At 30.9% G+C, this 23,800-nt stretch overlaps 5 protein-coding genes across 9 annotated transcripts; 3 read left to right on the top strand and 2 right to left on the bottom strand.

The window, feature by feature from the left end:
• Positions 1-1,226: 1,226 nt before the first annotated feature.
• LOC120086594 (uncharacterized RNA-binding protein C17H9.04c-like) lies at positions 1,227-4,239 on the top strand. 2 transcript variants are annotated; one of them, XM_039043324.1, is made up of 3 exons: positions 1,227-1,357; positions 2,191-2,604; positions 4,027-4,239. In XM_039043324.1, exons 2-3 carry the CDS (start codon positions 2,195-2,197, stop codon positions 4,100-4,102), a joined length of 486 nt encoding a protein of 161 aa, XP_038899252.1. In that variant the 5' UTR covers positions 1,227-1,357; positions 2,191-2,194; the 3' UTR covers positions 4,103-4,239. The 2 variants fall into 2 exon arrangements, with proteins under 2 accessions (XP_038899252.1, XP_038899251.1); XM_039043323.1 differs by having other exon boundaries at positions 1,290-1,357; positions 2,172-2,604.
• A 3,854-nt stretch (positions 4,240-8,093) lies between these two features.
• Positions 8,094-11,781, top strand: LOC120085140 (biotin carboxyl carrier protein of acetyl-CoA carboxylase). Its single transcript, XM_039041016.1, has 9 exons — positions 8,094-8,423; positions 9,221-9,409; positions 9,913-9,992; positions 10,427-10,486; positions 10,612-10,854; positions 10,958-11,020; positions 11,263-11,331; positions 11,460-11,505; positions 11,593-11,781. The coding sequence occupies exons 1-9, from the start codon at positions 8,414-8,416 to the stop codon at positions 11,661-11,663; spliced, it is 831 nt and encodes a 276-aa protein (XP_038896944.1). The 5' UTR covers positions 8,094-8,413; the 3' UTR covers positions 11,664-11,781.
• A 2,279-nt stretch (positions 11,782-14,060) lies between these two features.
• LOC120085314 (zinc finger CCCH domain-containing protein 39-like) lies at positions 14,061-16,625 on the top strand. 4 transcript variants are annotated; one of them, XM_039041242.1, is made up of 4 exons: positions 14,073-14,279; positions 14,371-14,436; positions 14,535-15,318; positions 15,897-16,621. In XM_039041242.1, the coding sequence occupies exons 3-4, from the start codon at positions 14,667-14,669 to the stop codon at positions 16,106-16,108; spliced, it is 864 nt and encodes a 287-aa protein (XP_038897170.1). In that variant the 5' UTR covers positions 14,073-14,279; positions 14,371-14,436; positions 14,535-14,666; the 3' UTR covers positions 16,109-16,621. The 4 variants fall into 4 exon arrangements, with proteins under 4 accessions (XP_038897171.1, XP_038897170.1, XP_038897169.1 ...); XM_039041241.1 differs by having other exon boundaries at positions 14,371-15,318; XM_039041240.1 differs by having other exon boundaries at positions 14,073-14,436.
• Positions 16,626-16,833: 208 nt separating this feature from the next.
• Positions 16,834-18,365, bottom strand: LOC120086115. Its single transcript, XM_039042564.1, has 3 exons — positions 18,169-18,365; positions 17,618-17,855; positions 16,834-17,121 (listed from the first exon to the last, which is right to left on the bottom strand). Exons 1-3 carry the CDS (start codon positions 18,258-18,260, stop codon positions 16,834-16,836), a joined length of 618 nt encoding a protein of 205 aa, XP_038898492.1. The 5' UTR covers positions 18,261-18,365.
• Positions 18,366-20,112: 1,747 nt separating this feature from the next.
• LOC120085422 (probable DNA replication complex GINS protein PSF1) lies at positions 20,113-23,455 on the bottom strand. The gene is made up of 7 exons (XM_039041383.1): positions 23,300-23,455; positions 23,065-23,206; positions 22,369-22,436; positions 21,049-21,162; positions 20,767-20,932; positions 20,522-20,674; positions 20,113-20,442 (listed from the first exon to the last, which is right to left on the bottom strand). The coding sequence occupies exons 2-7, from the start codon at positions 23,137-23,139 to the stop codon at positions 20,416-20,418; spliced, it is 603 nt and encodes a 200-aa protein (XP_038897311.1). The 5' UTR covers positions 23,140-23,206; positions 23,300-23,455; the 3' UTR covers positions 20,113-20,415.
• Positions 23,456-23,800: the final 345 nt, after the last annotated feature.

The raw sequence follows: 23,800 nt of genomic DNA, 5'->3' as shown, positions 1-23,800 counted from the left end.
ACAATTTTGTAATTAGATGGATTTTCATTTAATCAGGGCTCCTTTATGTATCATCTTAAGTTGAAAATGTGAGGGGCCGCACACAGGGAGGGGAGAGAAACTCGCAAAGGGAGCTTACTGACAACAGTAACCAGTGATCGGCGAGCAATGTGGCTGATGATCGACGGATAAGCGGTGGTACGACAATGGAAGGTAGCAATCCATTTTAAAGAGAGATTAGCGGTACTAGAGAGTGAGAGAGATGCGGTCTATGCATGAAGATTTTGGAGAGAATGAGAGAAATTGAAATGCGATATATTTGCAAAATCTGAACGGTAGAAGACATGGTTGTAAAACACTATTCTTAAATTGTCACTCACATGAATGTGAGAGTGAGAGAGATGTGGTCTATGCATGAAGATTTTAGAGAGAATGAGAGAAATTGAAATGCGATATATTTGCAAAATCTGAACGGTAGAAGACATGGTTGTAAAACATTATTCTTAAATTGTCACTCACATGAATGTGAGAGTGAGAGAGATGCGGTCTATGCATGAAGATTTTAGAGAGAATGAGAGAAATTGAAATGCGATATATTTGCAAAATCTGAACGGTAGAAGACATGGTTGTAAAACACTATTCTTAAATTGTCACTCATTGCAATTTTCCTTATTCAAATGTAGTAAATGGATCAAAATATATTAATGATAAATTAGAATAAGATTAAATATAATTTAGCATAAAGTATAAAGGAATAAATGCAGCCTGTTGTCATATTTATGTCTTAATTTATATATTATGCATATATTTAAGCTATAGATTAAGGAATCAGTTAATCATTTTTTAGTATAAATTTGCTATGTAAATCTCAAATCAATATACGAAAATATTCATTCAAATATCGTTCCACACCGACAATGAAATTAAAAGATAATCTGTCAATGGCATTAAATAATAAGCTTTGGTAATTTTCCACAAACAACTAATTACAATGATTTTTCAAAAGGGTTTTTCATTGCATGCATGCAAACACAAATCAATAAAGCAACATTTTTGCGTTCAAAATTCGAGATTTATATCTCATATCTCTTTTGAAGCGCCCATAGTTTGAATTATTGCCTTCTTTTTTTCTCCTTTTTTCCTTGCTTTAATTTCTTTTTCCATTCTCATTTATCAACATCATTTCTTGAAAGACAAAGAAACAACAACCAAACCAATATAATATTTTTTTAAAAAAAAAAAGTACACAAAACACTTTGTTTTTATTATATCTCTTCCCTTTTTGGCTATAAAAACAACTCCTCTCATTTGCCTCTTCTATCAACCAATTCTCTTTCTCTTCCATATTATTTCTTACACACTTTGGCTATAAAGAAAGGTACTATTTTACATTATTTGTGATTTTATTTTTGTGTCCATGATCTTTCCATCCAAGAAATTTTATATATTATTAAATTATCAATAACTTAAAAGACTATGAATTACAATCAATTCAATTGTACCTATACTACTTCATAATGATTTTAGTGAGAAAGCTTTTTAAGATGTATGTATAAAAATTTGTATGATTTAGTTTTAAATTTTAAAGGTTCAAACGAGCACTATTTTGATGCATCTCTATTTTATTTATAATAGAAATTTTCCATTGAAATTTCGGTGGGAAAATTTCATTTTACCCTCCATTTTGAGGAAATTTCGATATTTCTCGAATTTTTTTATTCTGTTTTTCCCTCACTTCGACGAAATCTAGATAAATTGAGATTTTTTATTTTTTTTTACTCTCGCATTGACATTTATAAGACATTTATAATTTATATCTAATGTTGTCTTACTTTATAAAATGATGATCAAAACTTACCAATTATATAGTCTAGTTAAAACACAATAAAAGTTTCATTAACTAATTATAACAATTTTAATAAAATTTCATAATTTTCATAAAATCATGATCTCAATTTTTTCAATATTTCGAATCTTGATTGTATCTTTTTTTAGCCGCTCACTCTAATCACACAAGTAATAAAAAAAAATAAAATCAAAATAAACATAGTTCAACTAACATAAAGTGTGTATGATAACCTCAAGGTAAGAGGTCGATCTCTGATCTACACATTAGAAAAAAAAATAAAGCTAAAAATTATATTTTAAAAAAAGTAATAAAAATTTGACATGTGCAAATTATAAATTTATAGTGAATGTGGTGGTCAGCAGAGAAATGAACAGGCCGGGGGATTGGAACTGCAGATCATGTCAGCACTTGAACTTCCAACGGCGAGAGTGCTGTCAACGGTGTGGGGAATTAAAATTGGGAGCTGAATTAGGGGTGTTTGGCGGCAGAGGAAGAGCCATTCCGTCGTCATACGGCGGAGTTGCTTATTCGCCGGGATCCGATGTCCGGCCCGGGGATTGGTACTGCGGTGTAGGCAATTGTGGGACCCACAACTTTGCGAACCGGTCGACCTGCTTCAAATGCGGTGCGTTTAAGGATGAGTCAGCAGCAGCTGCCTGTGGAGGAGGGTTTGATTTTGATGTGACGTGTCGTGGTTCTAGAAGCTTTGGATTTGGCAGTAGTAATGGCTTACGTGGCGGGTCTTCCTGGATGTCTGGTGATTGGATTTGCTCCAGGTCAGATTTTCTTACCCATTTCAACTCTTTAATTATTATTAATTTATATATAATTTTTGTCCTTTTTTTTGTCGGATCAAACCTTCAACATCTAAGAAAAAATATGGTATCAATTATCGTTTAGCTAAACTAGTTTTGACATAGTTTATATATTTATAATAAATATTAAAAATAGTCTAGTGATTGTTTTAATTTGATGACTTTTTAGGGAAAAAAATGTTTATCCCTAATGGCATTTTGGTTATAAATTTTTAACATATTTGCATGAAAAATATTATTATTACTTAACTAATTTTGATAAAAGAAATTTTATTGCGTATTAAAATTTAAGAATTATTGAAAATTAATGGACTAAATTTGAACAATTATGAGTACAACTACTTGAAATAGAATGAAATCCTAAGCATTAGGCCTAAATTAGTATTTTAATCTTGTTCAGGTTAAATTATTCAAGTCTGTTTTATTACCATTTTATTTAACAAGGAGAAATTAAAATTTTATCACTATACTTGCCACATTATATCAATTTTCATTTTAAATTTTTGTTTTTCATTAAAATTGAACATAAAATTCTCGTTGATTCATTTATTCTTATTCAATTTATACTAATTTACTCATTAGTTTTAAGAAGATACAATGTTTAATGTTGTTTCCAAACTCACTAATAACAATATTATTGAAGTTTGGAAGATCTTAATTTTGATTAATACACAAATTAACTTTTGAGTAACTTAAAAAAATAATAAAAATGTAACTCTAATATCATTTTTCATTGAAATTTTATCAATTTTATTCTATAGGTATATGTTTTATAGATGTTTTTATAAATGATAATATATTTTATTTCATGGGCTAGCCATGAAATTTCAAAAGAAAACTTAGGATAGTCCAGATTTACTTGAAAAAAAATGTTTGTAAAAAAATTTATTTTTATTTACACTTCAAAAACTATTTTGAATTTTTAAAATGTTGTTCTTATCTTTATTCAAGGAGCTCTAATTCCTCTATTTTAACATCATCTTTTCAATTATACTGTGTTTATTCACGCGCATATAAAATGTTAATTTGTACGCATGTGTCAACCTGAATTTTAATTAATTTTTATAATATGTTAAGTTCATGCTACAACAATGACCTATTATTTAGTGGCAAGAGTTCGTACTCACTACATATATGTAAAAATCAATGATATTCCCCTTCTTTCTACTTCGAACCATTTTTAAATGGATAATTAAAGACCCGATTCGGTAACCATTTCGTTATTTGTTTTTAGTTTTTTAAAATCAAACATATTTTCTTCCATTTCTTACAATGATTTGAATTCAAAAACAAAAACTACTTTTTCTTTTTAGTTTTCGAAAATATGGATGAAATTAAAAAATAAGTTATAATAAGAAATTAATTTTGAGGATGGATTTACAGGTCAGGGTGCAACGTACATAACTTTGCAAGTAGAATGGAATGTTTCAGATGCAATGCTCCAAGAGACTTGTTCTAAAGATTTCAATTTCTAATATTTCATCCAAATTGTAGCTCTCTTTTATGATATTACATACTTTATTTCCTTTCCTTTCTCATTTTATTTTTGTTCTATGCTCCCAACTTGTACCCATAATTGAGTTGTGTATTGCTTTAGGGATTCTTCCTTTTTTGTTTTGTTCAAATTTATTGCTTTCTTTACTTTCCCTTCACTTTTGCTTGGTAGTCCATTTTTAAATGTATGTCGTCTTTTTAAAGATGTACTTTGGTTTAAATACTATTTTGGTCTCTATACTTTTTAGCTTTTATTTATTTTGGTCATTGTACTTTTAAAATGTTCATTTTGGTCCCTATACTTTAAACTCTATTACATTTTGATTTATGTACTTTCAAAATATTCACTTTGATTATTGTATTTTCAACTCGTGTTCATTTTGGTTCTTGAACTTTCAAAATATAGCCATTTTGATCCCTTAAAAATAAAGTAAAAAAAGAAATGAAGGGACCAAAATGATCATTTTTTGAAAGTGTAAGGATCAAAACGAACCTTTTGAAAGTATAGTGATCAAAATGAACCGAAGTTAAAAGTATGGGGACTAAGATGGTCATTTTGAAAGTGTATGGACCAAAATGAACAAACATTTAAAATATATGGACCAAAATAGTATTTAAACCAAGTATTTATTTTTTTTTTTACCTAATTATGAATTGAGTTGATATAAACGTATCTCAATTGACCTTTAGTAATTAGGAGATCATATGTTTTTCGTTTTTGACATATATTTTTGGACGAAAGAAAAGAGAGTTTGGATTCTTTCTATACAAATGAAAGTGTTTTTATCTCCAAAGAGTTAATTTTCTTTAACTTGTGAAAGATGACTTAGACAAGTTGAGATTTAAATATGTAGTAGAAATTAAGGCAAATACTCATATATTTCTTCACTAAAATATTTTTGTTCACACTAAAAGATTTAACGTATATAAATAATAATTTAGAGATTTAACGTATATAAATAATAATTTAGACTTTTTTAGCTATGAGATTTGATTCTTTAATCTCATGGTCGAAAATATTATTTACTGACCAAATAACTTATATTCAAATTGACAATTAAAAAATAATAGAGTCTTAAATTCTTCGTGTTTGAAAACTATTCAAATCTCATGATAATATGAATGCACCTTATTATTATTAGAAAAAATTACTTTTTTTTATTAGATTTTGAGTTTAATTTCTATTTGGTCTCTAGGTTTTAAGATCTTACATATTTATTTTTTAAGTTTTGAGTGTTGTTTCAATTTAGTCCTTAAGTTTCAAAATGTAGTAATTTTGGCCCTGTTTGTAATCATTTTGTTTTTATTTTTAAAAACCAAGTCTATTGGAACTACTTCTACCTTTAAATTTCTTCATTTGTTATCTACTTTCCACTCATGGTTTAAAAAAACAAGCCAAATTTTGAGAACTAAAAAAAATAGCTTTCAAAAAGTTGTTTTTATTTTTGTATTTGGCTTATAATTCACTATTGTACGTAAAAAATATGCAAATCATGGTAAAAAAATGTGAATGATATAGATTTAATTTAAAAAAAAAAACAAAACAAAACAGTTATCAAACGAGACCTTTATGTTTGAGATTTGAGTTTTGTTTCAATTTGATCCATATACTTCAAGATTTTACATATTTAACATCAATTTTTTTTTATTAAATTATTCACTTTCAAATTTCAATCATTGATGTGACGATTATGAATTGAAATTTTAAATTTTAAAAGTGATAAAAAAATATTGAAACTTAATTAATTATAATTCTTTTAATGATTTTTAATTTATTAACATAAATTAACATTAAAGATAAAAAATGAATATTTAGTGAATCATCGAGGTTAAAATTATAAATCTTGAAACATAATGACCCAATTGAAGCCAAATTCGAATGTCAATGATAAAATTGTAATATTTTAAAACCTAAGGACTAAAATGAAACAAGAATCAAAACTTAAAAACTAAATGTGTAAGATTTTAAAATTTATGGACCAAACAGAAACTAGACCCAAAATTTAAGTACCATAACCATACTTTTTTTCTTATTATTATTATCATCATCTCTGTAAATTATTGTTTTTTTTAACCATCACAAAAATGAATTAAGAAGAATCGTCACATAAAGAAAAGAATATATATATATAATACAACATTGGAAAATAAGATGATATCATTCAACACTAACCATGTATAAACTAGATTTTCATAAGCAAAACTTGTTTGACTTTGATTTGATATTTATTTATGCTAACAAAAAATTAATTATAAAACTAATGACATGTTTGGAATGCAAATGTCTTCTTTTACTTAATTTTACACTTAAAAATCATTTCAAATACACCTTTAAACAATGGTTTGCATATTCTATAAAATTTAAAAGGAACAAATGTTATATAAAAATTTTTTTACCCATCAAATTATTAGTTTTGTTGAATCAATTATCATATTATAACAAATGCAATAATTTTATAATTACTTATAGGGGCAAATGGGTATCAAATTATTGGTTATTAGGTAAAAATTAAAATCTTACCAACAAGACAAAAAACTCAATTGGTTACTATATACACCAAAATATATGCTACAGATTTGTACTTTATCTCCACTTGTTGAAAGGTAATTAATTTTAAACTAATTGAGATTGTTTGATTTTATTCCAAAAAAAAAAAAAAAATGATGTATGATTCATTTAATATTATTGAATTTAACTATTTAATGGTATAGTGGTAAAAATAATTGAATATTAAAAAATTTCCCCCTCTAAATAGAGCTGAATGAATAGTATATTAAATTAGTTTGTAGGTCGAATTAATGCTTGAACAGACAGTTTAATTACTAAATAAATTCAAATGTCTTTCTATTCCATTTAATATTTTCCAACGATTTGCTTTATTTATAATCATGCTCCACTTAGATCAAAATGAACATAATAATAATTTTTTATTAACTTCAAAATTAGAGATTTAATTCTCTTTATGTCACACATTTTGCTAAAAAAAAGGCTTATCTAACAAAAACAATATTACGAGATATATAGAAAAAATCAAAGATTACATATAAGTAGCTATTAAACTTTTAAATTAGTTTTTATTTCATCTTTGAATTTTCAAAAAGTATTTAAGTGATTATAAATTCTCAATTTTGTGTTCAATATGTCTTCAACTTTAGGAGAGTGTTAATTTTTTATACTTTCAATTTGATGTGTATTAAGTTTTTGTGTGTGTATATATATATATATATATATATAGGAGTGTTCATAGATTGAATTGGGTTGGGTTGAAAAACATTTTAAACCCTACCCAATTATTCAGATTACTTTAACCCAAATAACTCTTATTAAAAAACGAGCCCAATCCAACACAACCATGAAATATTTGAGTTGGGTTGGTTTGGGTTAATCGGATCATTTATTCAAAATTTTGTTATAAAAAGGAGTAAAACGTAAATATGTAAAAGTTTAATTTAATTATTTTTAAATATTGAATTAAGATCAACAACTCAATTTCAATTTATATAGTGAAAATTCAAATAAACTACTTTTAAGAGTTGTTGAACAATAAGTTATTAAAAAAATATTAAAATTAAAATCAATATATATATATAAATAATTGTGTTATAAGTAATAAAAAATATTTTAAAGTTAATAATAAATTTCGGTTGGTTCGGGATCGTTTGGGTTATATTAAGTGAACCCAGAACCAACCCAATCCATAAAATTTTCATTTTTTTTTTTTTTACCAAATGAGTTGATATCTCAGGATTGGATTGATCCATTTTTTTGGGTCATTAGATTTTTTTTAAGTTAAGAGATCTATCGGAAATAAAATTAAAAATTTAAAAGACCTATTAAAGTATTATTTCTGATTTAATTAAAGTCATAATTATAAAAAGAAACAAATGACGTAAAATAAATGATATTTTTCCAATATTCACCTTTGAGGGAGCGATTAAAGTTAGAGAGGAACAAAAGCTTGACACGCTTGTTAGGCCCAACTGTTCACCTAAACAAAACGTTTCGAATTTTGGGGGTTTTTCTTTGTTTTTTTTTCTCTTTTTTTGTAAATGAATTGAAACGGGTTTCCGTCAGATTTCTATTCCAAAGCCCGTTTTGTTTGCAAAATCTTCTCTTATCTTGGGATTTTGCAGTCCACCAAAATTCTTGCCCTTTTTCTAGTTCTGTCTCAGCAGAAATCAACAGGTTTTTCTTTTTTTAATCTTATATTTTTGCAGTGTTGGACCATACTCTGAACTCCTCTGCCCATCCTGCCTCCAGCTTCTTTCTTCTACAATGGCGTCCTGTTAGTGTTTGTTTCTCTCTGCCTTTCGTAGTGTTTTCTTATGTTGGGTCCTTTTGTTTTGTTTATTTATTTACTTACTAGTCTTGAGCATGGGTGTAGTGACTGATGAATTCAGCTGATATTGCGAATGTGTATCTCGGTTGAGTTCTGTTTTAATTCTTTTTTGGGGATGAAGAAGCTACCCTTCTGGAATGCTTTGAAAATCAAGGCTACGTTGAAGTTGTATTTTCGCTGGGATTGTGATAGACTTTAATGAATGTGTCTGACTTCAAACTCTTTTTCTGCTATCCCCAGTTAAACCCGAGTCTTGAATTTCAATGATATGAAGTGGGGATGAGAATGCATGAATCCTCTTGACATACCAATTTTAGTTTTAAGATTGTTGTGGAACTCATTTGAGATTCTTATTTCATTTACTTTTAGGCTAAATTCTAAAAACTTCCCTTGTACTTTGACATTTGTTGCAAAAACACCCGTACTTTTTTTGAACTTTCATAAAGATGTCAAAACTATCACGGGAGTAGAAATCCTTTCAAATTTCGGAGTTGAAACTTGGAATGGTGTGATGTGACCCAGAACGAGTGATGATCCAAATCTCGGTCACAATTTTCATTCAAGGTTTCAAAGAAATTCCTAGGTAGTAATGAAATGTTTATGAAAGGGCAAAGATAATATTGCAACTTTTGAAAGAATTAGAGTGGTACAAAGTTTGGTATTCTTTATAATTGAAGCTTAATTTTATTTATTGTGACCATAGGCATAGTTTAACTGCTGTTGTTGTCCTCCTCATATTGCAGGCAGCTTGAGAACTGCAGATTTTAAAGTCTTAAAGTTGGATATTAGTAGGGGAAGAGTCTCTACTTTACCACCTTGTAGCTTAAGAAATTGGATAGGAAGGACACCACATCGATATTCGAGTTTGGTTATATCACATTCATCTCAAAATGCTTTGTATGTGTGTTGTAGTGCATCGCCCGAGACCCGGAGTATGTGCCTTCGTTACTTGTAATCTTTTAATCTTCATGAAACCCAACATAATGTTATTGTAGTCAAAAGTCAGTTTTTGCATTTTTTTTCTTCATATAGATTTCATAGTTTCTCTTGTTCTTTGTTTTACATTGGATTTTCTTTTGAAAGAAAATTATATTAGGGATTTTATATGAACAAACTGGTAAGCTGGTATGATTGGATAGAATTGGACACGGCTTGGGAAAAGCCAACAAAACATCTTGAATCAACTTTCAAATGCTAATTACTGTTGAACGTTTAAGGTTTGGTTATTCATGTACACCTTTAATATATTTAAATTTTTGCATTCTCAAATCGATCTCCCCGAGGTTGTCAACCTCGGTTGTAAAGTACTTAACACAAACCACATTTTGCAAACACACATGCATCATTATAGCTGTACTTACTTTCCTAAGTCCTGTTGGAATGTTAGCTTCTCTCTAATTTGCATCTGTTATTCTGTCTTATTGATGACGTACAGCCATAACCAGATCAGAAACAGGTTCTGAAGAAATAAAGCCTTCCAGTCTGGTCAGCCAACTTATCCCAAATTTGCATGAGGTGAGATTGGCTTTTATGGGTTAAAAGTTTATTCAACATAAGTACGTTCTAGCTTTTGGCTTGTTCCCTATTGGTTGGGAAGAGGAAATATAAAGGGTGACGGTGGGGACGGAAAGTTGTGATAGTTGAACAATTACAAACTTGATTAGTATGGTGGACCTTTTTCTATCGAGTATCTGGAACATCTTTGACTATTAGACGATCCAGCCATATTGGTAACTTTACTCCTCTCCTTTATCGAGCATTGGATTCTCATTTATATAACAGCTTGAAAATGGAAAAATGAATATTTTCAACAAGCTCTTACTTTCTAACATCTAACCTATATGCTTTTTAGATTTGCATGGTGATCCTGTCATACGGAATAGTGAATTTATTCAACTTAACCATGTCCTTTTGGGAATTTGAAACATAATTTTCTATATCGAATGCAGGTGGAAACCCTGCTCACAAACATATGTGAGACATCTTCGATTGCAGAATTTGAATTGAAAGTAAGTGTTGAACTATATTTAATAATTTGAACTTTCTTTGTTCTTCCTTCTACTGTTCTACAGAAAGAGAAGGACATTTTACTCTAAGTTCTTTGTCTCAAATATTTTCCTCCTTGTGCTATTAGCTCAGTGGATTCAACTTGCGGATGACGAGGAGCATAAAAAGCGAAAATTTACCTCTTCCCCCAGTTCCAGCTGCAGCTTCTGTTATTCAAAATACAAGTTCTATACAATCAGATTCAAACGGATCTGTGAAAACAACATCATTGGCTTTATTCAAACCAGAGCCTATTTCTTCTCCAGAAGGGATCTCCAGATTTGTAGAGAAAGCTACAGATGAAGGCCTATCAATACTTCCATCTCCTAAAGTAAGCATTCAACGTATTGTTTTATTTTTTCTCTTGCCCAACGTATTGTTTATTTTTTCTCTTGCCCATAGTTATGGATGTTAAGGTGAGATTTGAAATGCAGGTTGGGTTTTTTAGGCGGTCTCGAACCATAAAAGGCAAGCGTGCTCCCCCATCCTGTAAAGAGGTATGTTAAATCCACCCACCCCCTTAAAGGAGAAAAGAAAAAGGGAAATTGTCGAGACAGTTCATAAATTACAATGTGATGCTTATAATGTGATGCGAAGGCTTAACTGCATTATTTTAGCAATTTCTGGTCTTTTGCATTAAGATCTTCCCATATGCTTTTACCTTGTGACATGTTTATTTCCCTGATGAAATAAATGATGATCATACACCAAACTTTACTAACATTGATTCACTAAACAGAACCAGGTAGTAAAAGAAGGTCAAGTTCTTTGTTACATTGATCAATTAGGTGCCGAGATCCCTATCGAGGTTCGAGTCTTGACCTTAAACTTCTATTGTCATTGTCCTCTGCTGTTTGGGTTGTACTGAACTTATTATATCACATAAAGCTTTAGCTCACTGTTCTTGCACATTTGTTTCTTCATTTCCTTTTGCAGTCTGACATATCTGGAGAGGTCGTAAAGATACTGCGAAAAGATGGCGGTAAGTCGGTTTTTGACCTTTTCTTTCCCTTTAATATCGTTGAAGTTACAGGAATAATGGCTTAGCAATTCACCATTTTCATGACAGAGCCTGTTGGATATGGTGATGCTCTTATTGCTGTTCTGCCTTCATTTCCTGGGATAAAGAAGCTTCAATAGTTGATTTGTTTCCAAATTAAATCAATACTCTCTCAGAGTCCATGTCTCTAGATTATTATAATTAATCTCTTCAATTTATCTTTATATGCAAGTTATAGATACCATTTCATTTCTCTCATTTTTTTTTCTTTTGCAACCGCTTAATTATAAGTTTGATCTCCAAAACTTTCATAGTTGGGTTTAATAGGTCTATTTTAATACAATTTTATTTTTATTTTTTTTGTTTTTTAAAATTAAGCGTATGGATACTACTTCCACTTCTAAATTTCTTCCCTGTTATCTACTTTTCATCAACGGTTTAAAAAACACCAAGTTAAATTTTGAGAACTAAAAAAAATAGTTTTCAAAAAGTTGTTTTTGTTTTTGGAATTTGACTAAGAATTCAACCATTGTGCTTAATAAATATGTAAATCATTATACAAAATGTGGTAGATATAAGCTTAATTTTCAAAACAAAAACAAAAAACTAAGATCTCGTTTGATAACCATTTTGTTTTTAGTCTTTGTTTTTTAAAATTAAGTTTATGGATACTATTTTTACCTTCAAATTTCTTCTTTTGTTATCTACTTATCATCAACGATTTAAAAAACTAAGCTAAATTTTGAGAATTATAAAAAGTAGCTTTTATAAAGGAGTTTTTGTTTTTAGAATTTGGTTAAGAATTCGACCATTGGACTTAAGAAATATATAAATTATGGTAAGAAATGTGGGTGAAATAAATTTAATTTTTAAAAATAAAAATTATAAATAAAATGATTACAAAATAAAGTGGTTATCAAATGGAGTCTTAATAAGTGTAAAAAGATGTATAAGACAATATTGTAACTTTAAGAGTTGGTACAATAGTTATTTATTTATTTTTCAATAATCAAACATTTGGTAATTGTTACCATTTTTGGCTCTCATTTTACAGAAATGTTTTCAAAGTTGTGTGCGAATTTTGAAAAGAACAAAGTCAGGTGTCGTTTTCTGAATCTTCAAAAACATAAATAACGTATTGTTTTTCATGTAAAACTTTTACTTTCAAACTTCTAATTATTGTTTCTGATTTTTCAAAAACACAAATAAATGTCGTTTTTCAAAATTTAAATATTTAAGGTCTCGTTTAGTAATCATTTTATTTTTTGTTTTTGTTTTTTTAAAAATTAAGCCTATAGACGTTACTTCTATCTCTAAATTTCTTCATTTGTTATCTACTTTTCACTAATAGTTTAAAAATCTAAGCCAAATTTGAAAACTAAAAAAAGTAGCTTTCAAAAAGTCGTTTTTGTTTTTGAAATTTGGTTAAGAATTCAACCATTGTATTTAAGAAATGTATAAATCATTGTAAAAAATGTAGATAAAATAGGTTTAATTTTCAAAAACAAAAACAAAAAACCGAATGGTTACCAAACGAGGTCTAAAAAACTAATTTGATCTTTGGTTTCTATTTTATTTTTAAAAATTAAACCTATAAACACTACATCTAAAGTATATGAAAACTTGAAAGTAGATTTTTTTTTTAGAATTTTGGACTAGAAATTAAAATGTTTATTTTTTTAAAGATAAGTAAAAATAGTAGTAAAAAAATTAGGAGGAAACAAATATAAAGTTCAAAAATTAAAAACTAAAAATGAATTCACTATCAAACATAGTTCAAATGGTTATTAAATTTCACTTTAATTTTTATTTTGTGTTAAATATGTCATTGACCTATCTATTTTCCTTTTTAAACTATTTTTCTTTTTAAATTCATAGATATGTCAAATATAGAATTAAATTTTATATAAAATAGATCGATTATTATGCATAACTTTTAAATATGTCATAGATTTATTAAACACAAAGTTGAAAGTTATATGTTAAATACAAAAAAGTTGGAAGTTATCTTTAAATACAAAAAAGTCCAAAGTTATTTCTTAAATGCAAAATTGAAGGGTTATGGATCCATCACGTGATTTTTAAACTTTATTTACTAAGGTCCCGTTTGATAACTATTTTGTTTTTAAAAATTAAGTCTATGTACACTACTTTCACCTCTCCCAAATTTTATTACTTTTCACCTATGGTTAAAAAACCAAGCCAAATTTTGAAAATTAAAAAAAGCAGATTTTAAAAAGTTGTTTTTGTTTTTGAAATTGTCTAAAAATTTAACCATCCTACTTAAGAAAAATGTAAATTATTGTAACATAGGTGAATGAAATAAACTAAATTTTTAAAAACAAAAACAAAAAAATCAAATGTTTATCGAAGGAGACCTAAATAATTACAAACTTAAACATTTGGGTAGTTATTTATTTAAGATAAAAATTGATATAACTTGCCACAAAAATCGATTTATATATAGAGAGATTTTGTTGAACCATTTTTAGTAACAAAATAAATATCATAAAGATTGAATATTGTTTAATGTAGTGTACTTGAAAATTGATATTTAGAAGATGAAAATGAAAAAAAGAAATCCAAACAGTTCAAAAATTAGACCGCGAAACAAGTCAAGGGGGGAAACGAAAGGACCCCCCAAACCGAAGCAGCCACCGCGATTTATGATCGGAACTCCACCGTCCAATCTCACGGCGGAGTTCATTTCATCTTCTCCGCTGAGTTTTCCAATGGACGGCTAGGGTTTCGCTCTCGTATTTCTCCACCTTCCTTGTAAATATTGTACAATTATCTGTTCTACCTATCTTCAAATTTCATAGATTTCTTCCAAATTTGTGGACTTAGGTTTGCTCTTCTGGAAGTTTTTTTCCCCCCGACGCTCTGGTTGCTTACTGGAAAAGTTTTCATCAGGTATCTCCTGGAGTTTTGATTCTTTTGCGCGAAATTTGGTCACCTCGACTACTAAACTGCATGTAACAATTCTCGCTTGATTCTCTTGCGATCTGCAGATTTCGACAATGTACAGAGATTTAAGCGATTCTTGTAATTGTAACTTTTTGGAAAAGAAATGTTGTTTAGAATCCTTTTGTTTTTCCGTTCAAAGAATTTGAATCTTGAAATTGGATGGTTTGGCCCTTGAAATGAGTGCTCCTAATCGGTTTGTCCCTGAGGCTCGGGGCGATTGGCGGCCATTGCCTCCATATCCTGATGCTAGACTCCAATCATTCCATCAGCCTACGATGTCTGAAACTGTTTCTAGTTGGGGGATGCCTTCAAATATTAGGATTCCACCATGGAACAATCGGAACGTTGGGTATGACCATGAGTTGGACTTGGGGCGTTTGTATACTCCAGGTTTTAATGATACTCACAGAAGGTTGCCTTCCACACCAGGAATTGAATTCCATGAAGGTCAATTGTCAGAGCGTTCGATTGTTGATTGTCGAACTGGAACCTCAAATGAAATGAAAGTATGCAGACAGTTCCAACGCCGGAGAAAATGTGCATATGGGGATCAGTGTCGTTTCCTTCATGAAATTCCTGAGAAAACTAGGGAGTTTGGCTCCTCCAGCCAAAATTATGAGGTTAGAGCAGTAGCCTCTGGTCATGTTGTGGATCGAAGAAGTGGGTTTGATCAATTGGAAGAAGTCAGATCAAAAGTACAAACGAAAATTGTTGTCCGTGGTGAGATCCCAAAGCCTTTAATTTGCAAAACAAGGCCCTGTTACCCCTGGCAGACGACTGGTCGCTGCCCATATGGGGCGGGTTGTCGCTTTGCCCATGGAGAAGCAGGTATTTCGAGATTCCTCTTTCATTTCCACTACCAGTTTACAATTCCATATGTTTCCAAGTGACTCACAGCTCTCCAGGCAAGAATGAATGCCTCAGCATGTATAAAATCTATTCTTTCTCCATTTACTTGTTCCGAGAAATTGAAAATTTGCCTTAAAAAACCTGCCTCGACTCAAATGTATCCCCTTTGCTATCTCATTTGGGGGGTTTGCAATTTTTTAAGGGTAGAATAGATTAGATATTGTCAAAATGAGCATAGCTCAACTGACATAATGTTTATATTGTTAATCTCAACTGACATAGTTCAAAGTTAGAGATTCGATTCCCCAACCCACATATCATTTAAAGAATAGATTAGATATTGTTCCTCATGACACGGAAACGCAAAACAGTGATTGCTTAACCATATGTATTAATGGACATTCTAACACTGCAATAGGCAAGAGGATTTAGTAAATGTCCACCATGTGGATTTACTAATTCATCACTGTCTGAATCGTTTTCATGAAATAAAGAGTTGGTGATTCAATTACAGGCATTGATATTGCCCTTGTCTTCTTTGTTTTTGGAGAAAATAGAACTACAGAAGCCTGAGCCCTGCAGTGCAGCACAACGTGGGAGCGTAGGTGGTGCCTCTTTAACAACTTCTACTGTTACCGAAGCTGGATTAAGGAGCAGCACAGGAATTGGAACAGACTGTAAGAATAAAGGGCCAAGAATGAACCAATTCTTTGAATCAAAGGAGTCTAAGAAGTTGATTGGCATTTATGCTGACTGGCTCGAAGATTGAGTTTTCTGCATGACTTACAGAACAGAGATTTGACCAAATGCCGAGGCTTTTTCAAATTCTCATAAATTGGTTGAGAAAATGAAGGTTCTTCCTGAACTTCATTACTTCATATTGATATTGAATATAGCGTATGGATAATAGATACCATTCTTAACAAGAATATGACAATTCTCTTTTTTGTGCATGACTCCGGAATATAGTAGCAAAGGCAAGAATCAAGATGATTAGTCTGTTCATGACATTCCATCTTTCGGCTTGTTTAGTTTACTTTTTGACAGAGATATAAAAGTAGTAGTATGAAGATTTGAACTCTAACCAAAAACTGTTTCCCATCCAACCATTGAAATGACTGATAATATAGTTATAGTTATGAATGATAATAGCCTGTTACCTAATTAGGACTTTAGAAGATAGCCTGTGACTTTATTAGAAGGCTGAAGACAGAGGACTCCAGATTCATGTGGGACATGTAGATGAGAATTGAGAAGTGATGCAGGGTGGTATTTAGAGTAATTAAATAAACCTGTTTGAGGATTTGAACTTTTAAATGCAACCTTTTTTTTTTTTTTGGTTAAAGTAGTATTTTAGTCTTGGTACTTTAAAATTTGTCTAATTTTGATCTTTGTATACTTTCAAATGTTTAATTTTAGTTTCAATACTTTCAGTAGACACTAAACTTACAATTTAAGGGAGACATCTTTCATCTTAAACATGAAACCTTGGGTTCATTTGCGTTTGGTTTTGTTGGATGAAGACAAAGGATTGGATTGAGGTTTGAGGGTACGTACTATTCTCCTCACATCCTTCCTAACAGACATGAAAGCCAAAAGCAGAGCAAGAAACATGGTTGGATAGATTTGGCTTATTTCCTTATTGGGATTTAAATATGAAGATTTCCTCCAAACAATTCCCCACATTGCAATAAGGCAACCAAACAGACTCATTCTCCCACCCCCTGCTCTAACCATTCCCATCATACCTCCTCCTACTGCCAAATAACTTCCTGCAATAACCTGCTTCAACTCAACATTAGCATCAAAACTTTGAAAACAAAACCAATTTATACCCCTAAACTTTTAGGTCATTGTACTAATAATTGTATCGATATAAACCCTGAACATTTGTAAGTGTACCAATTTTTACCTTCTATTGCATTCTGTTTTATCAATTAAACTCTAAAAGTTTCACAAGTGAATCAATTTAAACTCTCAGTTAAAATTTCATTTGAAAATCATTTATGCATCAATTCCAATCGTCCATTGTGTTTGAAGAAGTTTACATGCGTGTAAGAATTGGTGCATGGATAATTTTCCAATATAATCTTAATAAAATGGTCTAAATTATTCACTTGTGATAATTTAAGAGTTTAATTGAAAAAATTACAAATTTCACACTATATTTTTTGAATGAAATCTAAAGTAGTGTCTATATTGATACACTTACGAAAGTTTCATGGTTGAAATCAATACAACCTCTGTTTAGGGGTATATACAATTGATTGTGATATACCTCTAGGCGATGGAGATCCGAGGTGAGAGGAGAAGCTGTTGGTTTTACATGGATAAACTTGTATAGCTTTGGCAAGCTATTAAATGGTGGAATGGGTTTGTTCTTAAAGATGGCTTTTGCAATGGCTCCAGGATATAGAATTGATTTCACAACATAAACGGGAAACGCCTCGCTTGCTAACAACTGAGAACATGTCAATTCCAGTGGTGTTGTGCATAATGTCCCTCTGCATCCCACTCTGTTTCCTCCATCAAAATTAAGTAATACAAGAAAATTGATCAACAAAGAAAACAGAAAACATAAGTAATAGAAAAAAACCAATAAAGAGATTTACGTGATTCACTAATAGTGTGTTAGCTACGTTCACAAATAGAGAAAGGGTAGTTAGATTATAGATTCAGAGGTTCAGAATAATAAATGACGTAAATAACATAAATACGAATACAACTTAGGTTTTAAAGTACTAGATAACAGATTTAAGGTATTCCAATATGTTAGATCAAAAGAAGAATAAAAGAATGATCCTTTAGCTTATCGACGATTGGAATTACCTGAAAAGAGGAATTTGGAAGAAAATGAGAACAAAATATAACGAAGAGGCAGTGCGAGAAATGGTGGTTGCCCATCTTTTGGAAGAACCCATGACTAAGAAATTATGTTGGTTTATTGAACAACATGACAAGAAAAATGGCCCTCCAATATTAAGCTGTTTAGTTTGTTTGATGGGAATTGAAAGATTCAGAACAAGGAATAGTAGTTTTTCTTTCTTTAAATGTAGACCTAACACTTGGTCTTATGGGATCCCTTAGGACATGAAGCTAGCTTTTTCTAAACTAATCTGTTTTCTTTTTACTATTTTTACTCTGTCACCAATATGCAACCCCAAAAGAAGAGGTGGTATCAAATTTAGAGAGAAGCAATTAAGGATCTATATATATATATATTTTTCTTTTGGTAAGGATGACCGAAATTTGGTTGCACTAATGTCAAATGACTCGGATTCTAAAGACAATGAAAACTAATATTTGGCTTATGCCACAAAATACTGGCCAAAGTTTAATCCTCCTTAGAGCCTATCCACATCGTGTGGGTTCACACCCATCATGAATTGATGAGATCCTGAAGATGATTTCAAGGTGCATCATGATTTTCTTTATAAAATTAGAAATTCTTCTTCTTATTAAAATTTCATGATCAAGACTTTTCTCGAAGATAAAATCAAGTTTAGGGTCTCATACGTGATAGATGTGACCTGCGATCACAAATGAGAAATTTCACATTGGCTAATGCTTTATGACATAAGCAAAAACTAAATGTGGATTATTCGTACGAAATTTTCTTATAAATTGATTGAAATCTTAATTTTGAATATCACAAGATCTCGTATTATGAAATCTCTGCATAGAAACTCTATTATTTATTTTATAAATAAATGAGAAAATACTTTTTTGGTTACTATGCTTTGGGTCTAGTTTATATTTGGTCTTTAGGTCTAAAATGTTACACACTTGGTCCTGAAGTTTTGAGTTTTGTTTCAACTTAGTCCCTAAATTTCAAAATGTCATAATATAAGTTTTGAAATTTGAGTTTTATTTCAATCTGGTTCCTAGATTTCAAGAATTTACACTTTTAACCGCACTTTTTCATTAAACACTCACATTTAGTAATTGACAATAATTTCTATCAATTAATTAAAAATAATTATGAAGTTAAATTTTAAATTTAGTTTTAAAAGAATGAAACTCAATTAATTATATTTCTTTTAATGATTTTTAATTTATTAACATAAATTAACACTAAAGACAAAAAATGAGTATAGTGAATAATCAAAATTAAAAGTATAAATCTTGAAACGTAGAGGCCAAATTGAAACAAAACATAAATGTCAAGAATAAAATTATAACATTTTGAAACTAAAGACTAAATTAAAACCAAACTTAAAACCTAAGAACTAAGTGTATAACATTTTAAAACCTAGAGATTAAATAGAAACTTTGGATCAAAAAGATATTTTTTCCTCGAATAAATCCTACTAAAAAATGCTTTACAAACTTGGTATCAAATATTACCATTGTAATCAATAATTCTAGTTCTTCAACAAGGATCTATGAAACATCTTTTCATTTATAGTACCTTTCCATTTAAATATTTCAAACTAAATCTACAATCAAGGAACTAAAACATATAATAAGAATAATGAAAACTAAATGTATATAAAACAAAAGTAGTTGAAACTTGAATGCTATTAAATTTATAAAAGTATTTGAAATAGGAAAACTAAATCTAGATATTGTTAAAAAAAATGTATATAAATCTCTACAAGTAATTAAAACATGAAAATCAAATATGCCTTAGAACAGTAATCTTTAACATGGACTTCAAGATGGGTGAGAGTGGGTTAATCATTTTTCTGATTAATATCATCTATAAAATGAAAAATAAAATGAAAAATTGAGGGAGACTCGCCTTAAGTAAATCCACTGGAAAGAAAAATTAGTATGAATTTCTGGACAAGCTTTTTATTTGACTCGCTTCAGATGGGGTGTACTAACAAACCATTAGAATGGGTGTCAACACGACTATAACTCAACTGACATAAAACTCACTATCAACTTTGAGATTAGAGATTCAATTTCCTCCCGTAACATATTATATATATATAAATAAAGGAAAAGAAACTCCACTTTAAAAGTAATTTACAGAAATGGGATGGCTCACACTTTCTTTCCCCTCTTATCTCATTTGGCTCTCAGTATACAACAAACAGCTCCAACTAAACTCCATCTTCAGTGAAACGGTCAGCCTCTAAGCTCCTCCATCAACCCCTGTTTTGAAATAATACAAGTTTAGAAGACATTTAAACAAGCAATATCAAGAATTACCAAAGTTTACTGAGATTCCCACCCGTGAGATGTATTGTTCAGCATCTGTTCGTTTAAGAAAATGTATGGAATGAAGTGCAAAATTTGCTGTTTTATCATCACTCAGTACGATTCCTTCGCCGATATCATCGAGCACCCTCACCTGGATATAAGGATCCTTAGGTGGCACCATATCCTGCCAATGATAAATTTGGAAATCTCAGTGTGAGGAATTTGAGTTCCAAATGTAAAGAATGTATTATTGTAAAGTCTGGTGTTTGAAATTACCACAGTCAAATCCAACTCTAGTTTTGACATATATTCTTTCACACGTGCAGAATGCTTCTTGAAATACTCTTCCTCTGAGTTGCTGAGCTTCTCTTGTATTTCCGGTGGAATCATAGATCCTACTATCTTCCATATCAAACTTCTTATAATCTCAGCTCGATTATGCCTGCGTGTTCATGTATAAAGCCATTTGATTGGAAAATAATAGTAGAATTATCTCAAACCCACCAAACCAGAAAAAAAAGGCAGTTCCTCAAAGTTATCTCACAATATTACACTTACACATAAGCCATAAGGCAACGTTTATTGCGAACTAATGCAAGGTGGTGAATGAGTGCACCAAAATGATCTTCATTCTTAGTTGTCTGAAGATCTAATCCTTCTTCCTGTACTTTCCTGTTTCATATTTTCATCAGCTATATATTGAGTCATCCTGAAAGTAATAATAACAGCCAATGCATCTAGACCAGCACTTAAAAGCATATAATTGAAGACTAATTAGAATGGAGAATAATGGCTGCGTTAAAATTCATTGGTTTGGGAGCTCTCACAACCAGAGCGACAGTGAATACATGGCTGTTCAACTTTCACCATTTGGTCTTTAGTTTAAGAGACATGACAAGATGTAGAATTTGGATTAACTTTTTTTTTTTTTTATTTGATATCTGTGAGTGTCCGAGCCAGCTTATGCACACCTCGGCTAATCTCACGGGACAACCCACCTAACCTTACAACATTTGGGTGTCAAGAAAACTCGTAGAATATTAAATCCTAAGTAGGTGGCCAACATGGATTCAACCCATGACCTCTCAACCCTTTATCAAGTAGATGTTCCCTTAGAATTTGGATCAACCTTCCAAGTTTATTAGATGTACCTTCAACCAAATGTGAGCATAATGCATAGGATTGGGATGAAAAATCCTCCTTTCATACTTTTGTACTTCAATGAGATAGAAAATGTCTTGTGACATCCATGTGACACAATGAGTAAAAAATATACTGCAGTAAACTTCAGGACTATCGTGATTAGTTAATTTACGGGGATAATTCCTAGTATGCAGATTGCAACTATAGAACGTGAATTTCATAGGAACATGGATGAAAAATTCTCAAACTATAACTTGTTAAGTCAGAATTACCTCAAGTTCATATCTTATAGTTAGCCTCAACCAAAGACACCTGTCCATAGGATAAAGAAAGCTCCTAAGAGCTACTGACATAAATGAAGCATTGAGTTGGCTTCTGTTATTGAAGCTTCCATGCCATATAAGGAGGCCATAGTGAGAAGAGTTTGGATAAAAGAAATATCAGTTGATGGTGTTCACAAGAAGGCCATACGAGACCATATGCAATATCCGTGATAAAACCGCTATGAAAAAAATGTGAACCTCTACCATTTCTCAAGACTGCTCTCCTTAATTATATACAGCTGAACTGTTATTCAACCAAAAGAGCACACTCTTACAAGCAGTTTAACTACCTTCTTTTTTTTCTACCAAACAGTTTAATAGCAACGAATTAAAGGTAACCTGCAACAATCAGCTAAAACTAAATATCATATCAATTAATGAAATATGTGAATAAAAAGGTAGAATCTTTAACCTAATCAAGGACTGAAGCTCAAGATGATGCTGCTGGCATTCTGAAATAACCTGTTCAAATAGGTCGCTCTGAAGAAACACAGGGAACAACAAGTAGAAAAACAAAAGGGGAAAATTTAGAAATAATATAAATTTTCTAAAGATGGAGGGAGAGAAGAGGCAGAAAAGTAGAAAAATATATTGCATAGCTTGACTCAAGGACATTGAACAAGGTGAATTGAGAGACAAATGACTGCGATCACAAGCAACCATAATTCCTTATAAAGTCATCACCATAACAAATGGGTATCCAGATTCCAAAAACAGAGAATATTTAAAAACTAAACAAAAACCGTGCAGTTAATTGTAGACACACACACACACACACAATAAAACATTAACGGGTCGACAATGCTTATGCTGTTCGATCAATTAGTTCCAAGTGTATAACAGGCACTTTAAAAGAACCCAGTAGTATTGAAAACAAGCAAAATATATTTACACCTAAAAACACTTTTTTAAGCAATTACAAAGTCAATCCACAAATACGCCCTATGTTTATTAAAATAAAACATTCGTCAAGTAGTTCAAACATTTCACCAACTATAATTGTTTCATTATCTGTCCAGGATTTTGATTAATTTCAACTCAAGAACAAGAACAGATGGTCACAACCTCAGTTGGTACATATATGCAACAATAAAACAAGTAAACTCACATTGAAGTGTGTTAGCTGTCCTTTCTCGCCGCTTGTTAACTCTTTCACCAACTGGCATGCTTTTCTTCCATACATATTCAGATTTCACCTACCTCACGAAAAATTTCCCCTCCAAATCCTCGTTACTATGCAAGATCGAGACCTACACGAAAGGAATTGCGCAAATGAAATCTAAATCAGAAATAGATGGTGGAGAAAGAGAATCAATAGGGTTTAGATTGCAAATTGAAAGTACCTATCGAAAAACTTCTGAGCATCCGCTGGTAATTGAATTCCTGTTCCGTTGGGCAGAGAAAAAGAGTAGAGGAATTGGAGGAACGAAGTTCTGAATTAGGGATTTGGAACTTTGCTTTCTGTAAATATCGATTTAAGAGATGAACTGGCGGGAAATCAAGTTGTGGGTCAAGGAAAGGCAACAGTTGGTTCGGTTTGTAGTCCCAACCGAGATCAAACCGAACCGCTCGGTCGGTTCTTCTCAGCTTTGACCGTTTATTGCCCATTAGAGCTGGAGAATTGTGAATCTGAGGAAAAATCAAACCAAAAAGAGAGAAGGGGAAGGTTGCAATGGTTGTCCGTCTGTTGCGACGCCGCTACGGCGAAGAAGACGACGGCGGGGAGCTTGGAGGAGAAAGGTGAAAACTTGGGAATCTAGGATAACCGGATAAGTGATGAAAATGTTTATTATAATATTTTGGTTCGACCCGGTTTAGTTCGGTTCATATGTAAACCAAATCAT

This window comes from Benincasa hispida, chromosome 9 (genome assembly GCF_009727055.1).
Source record: "Benincasa hispida cultivar B227 chromosome 9, ASM972705v1, whole genome shotgun sequence".
Taxonomy (NCBI): Eukaryota; Viridiplantae; Streptophyta; class Magnoliopsida; order Cucurbitales; family Cucurbitaceae; genus Benincasa; species Benincasa hispida.
The sequence above is the reverse complement of the archived record's forward strand: the minus strand, read 5'-3'. Positions and strand labels throughout refer to the sequence as shown.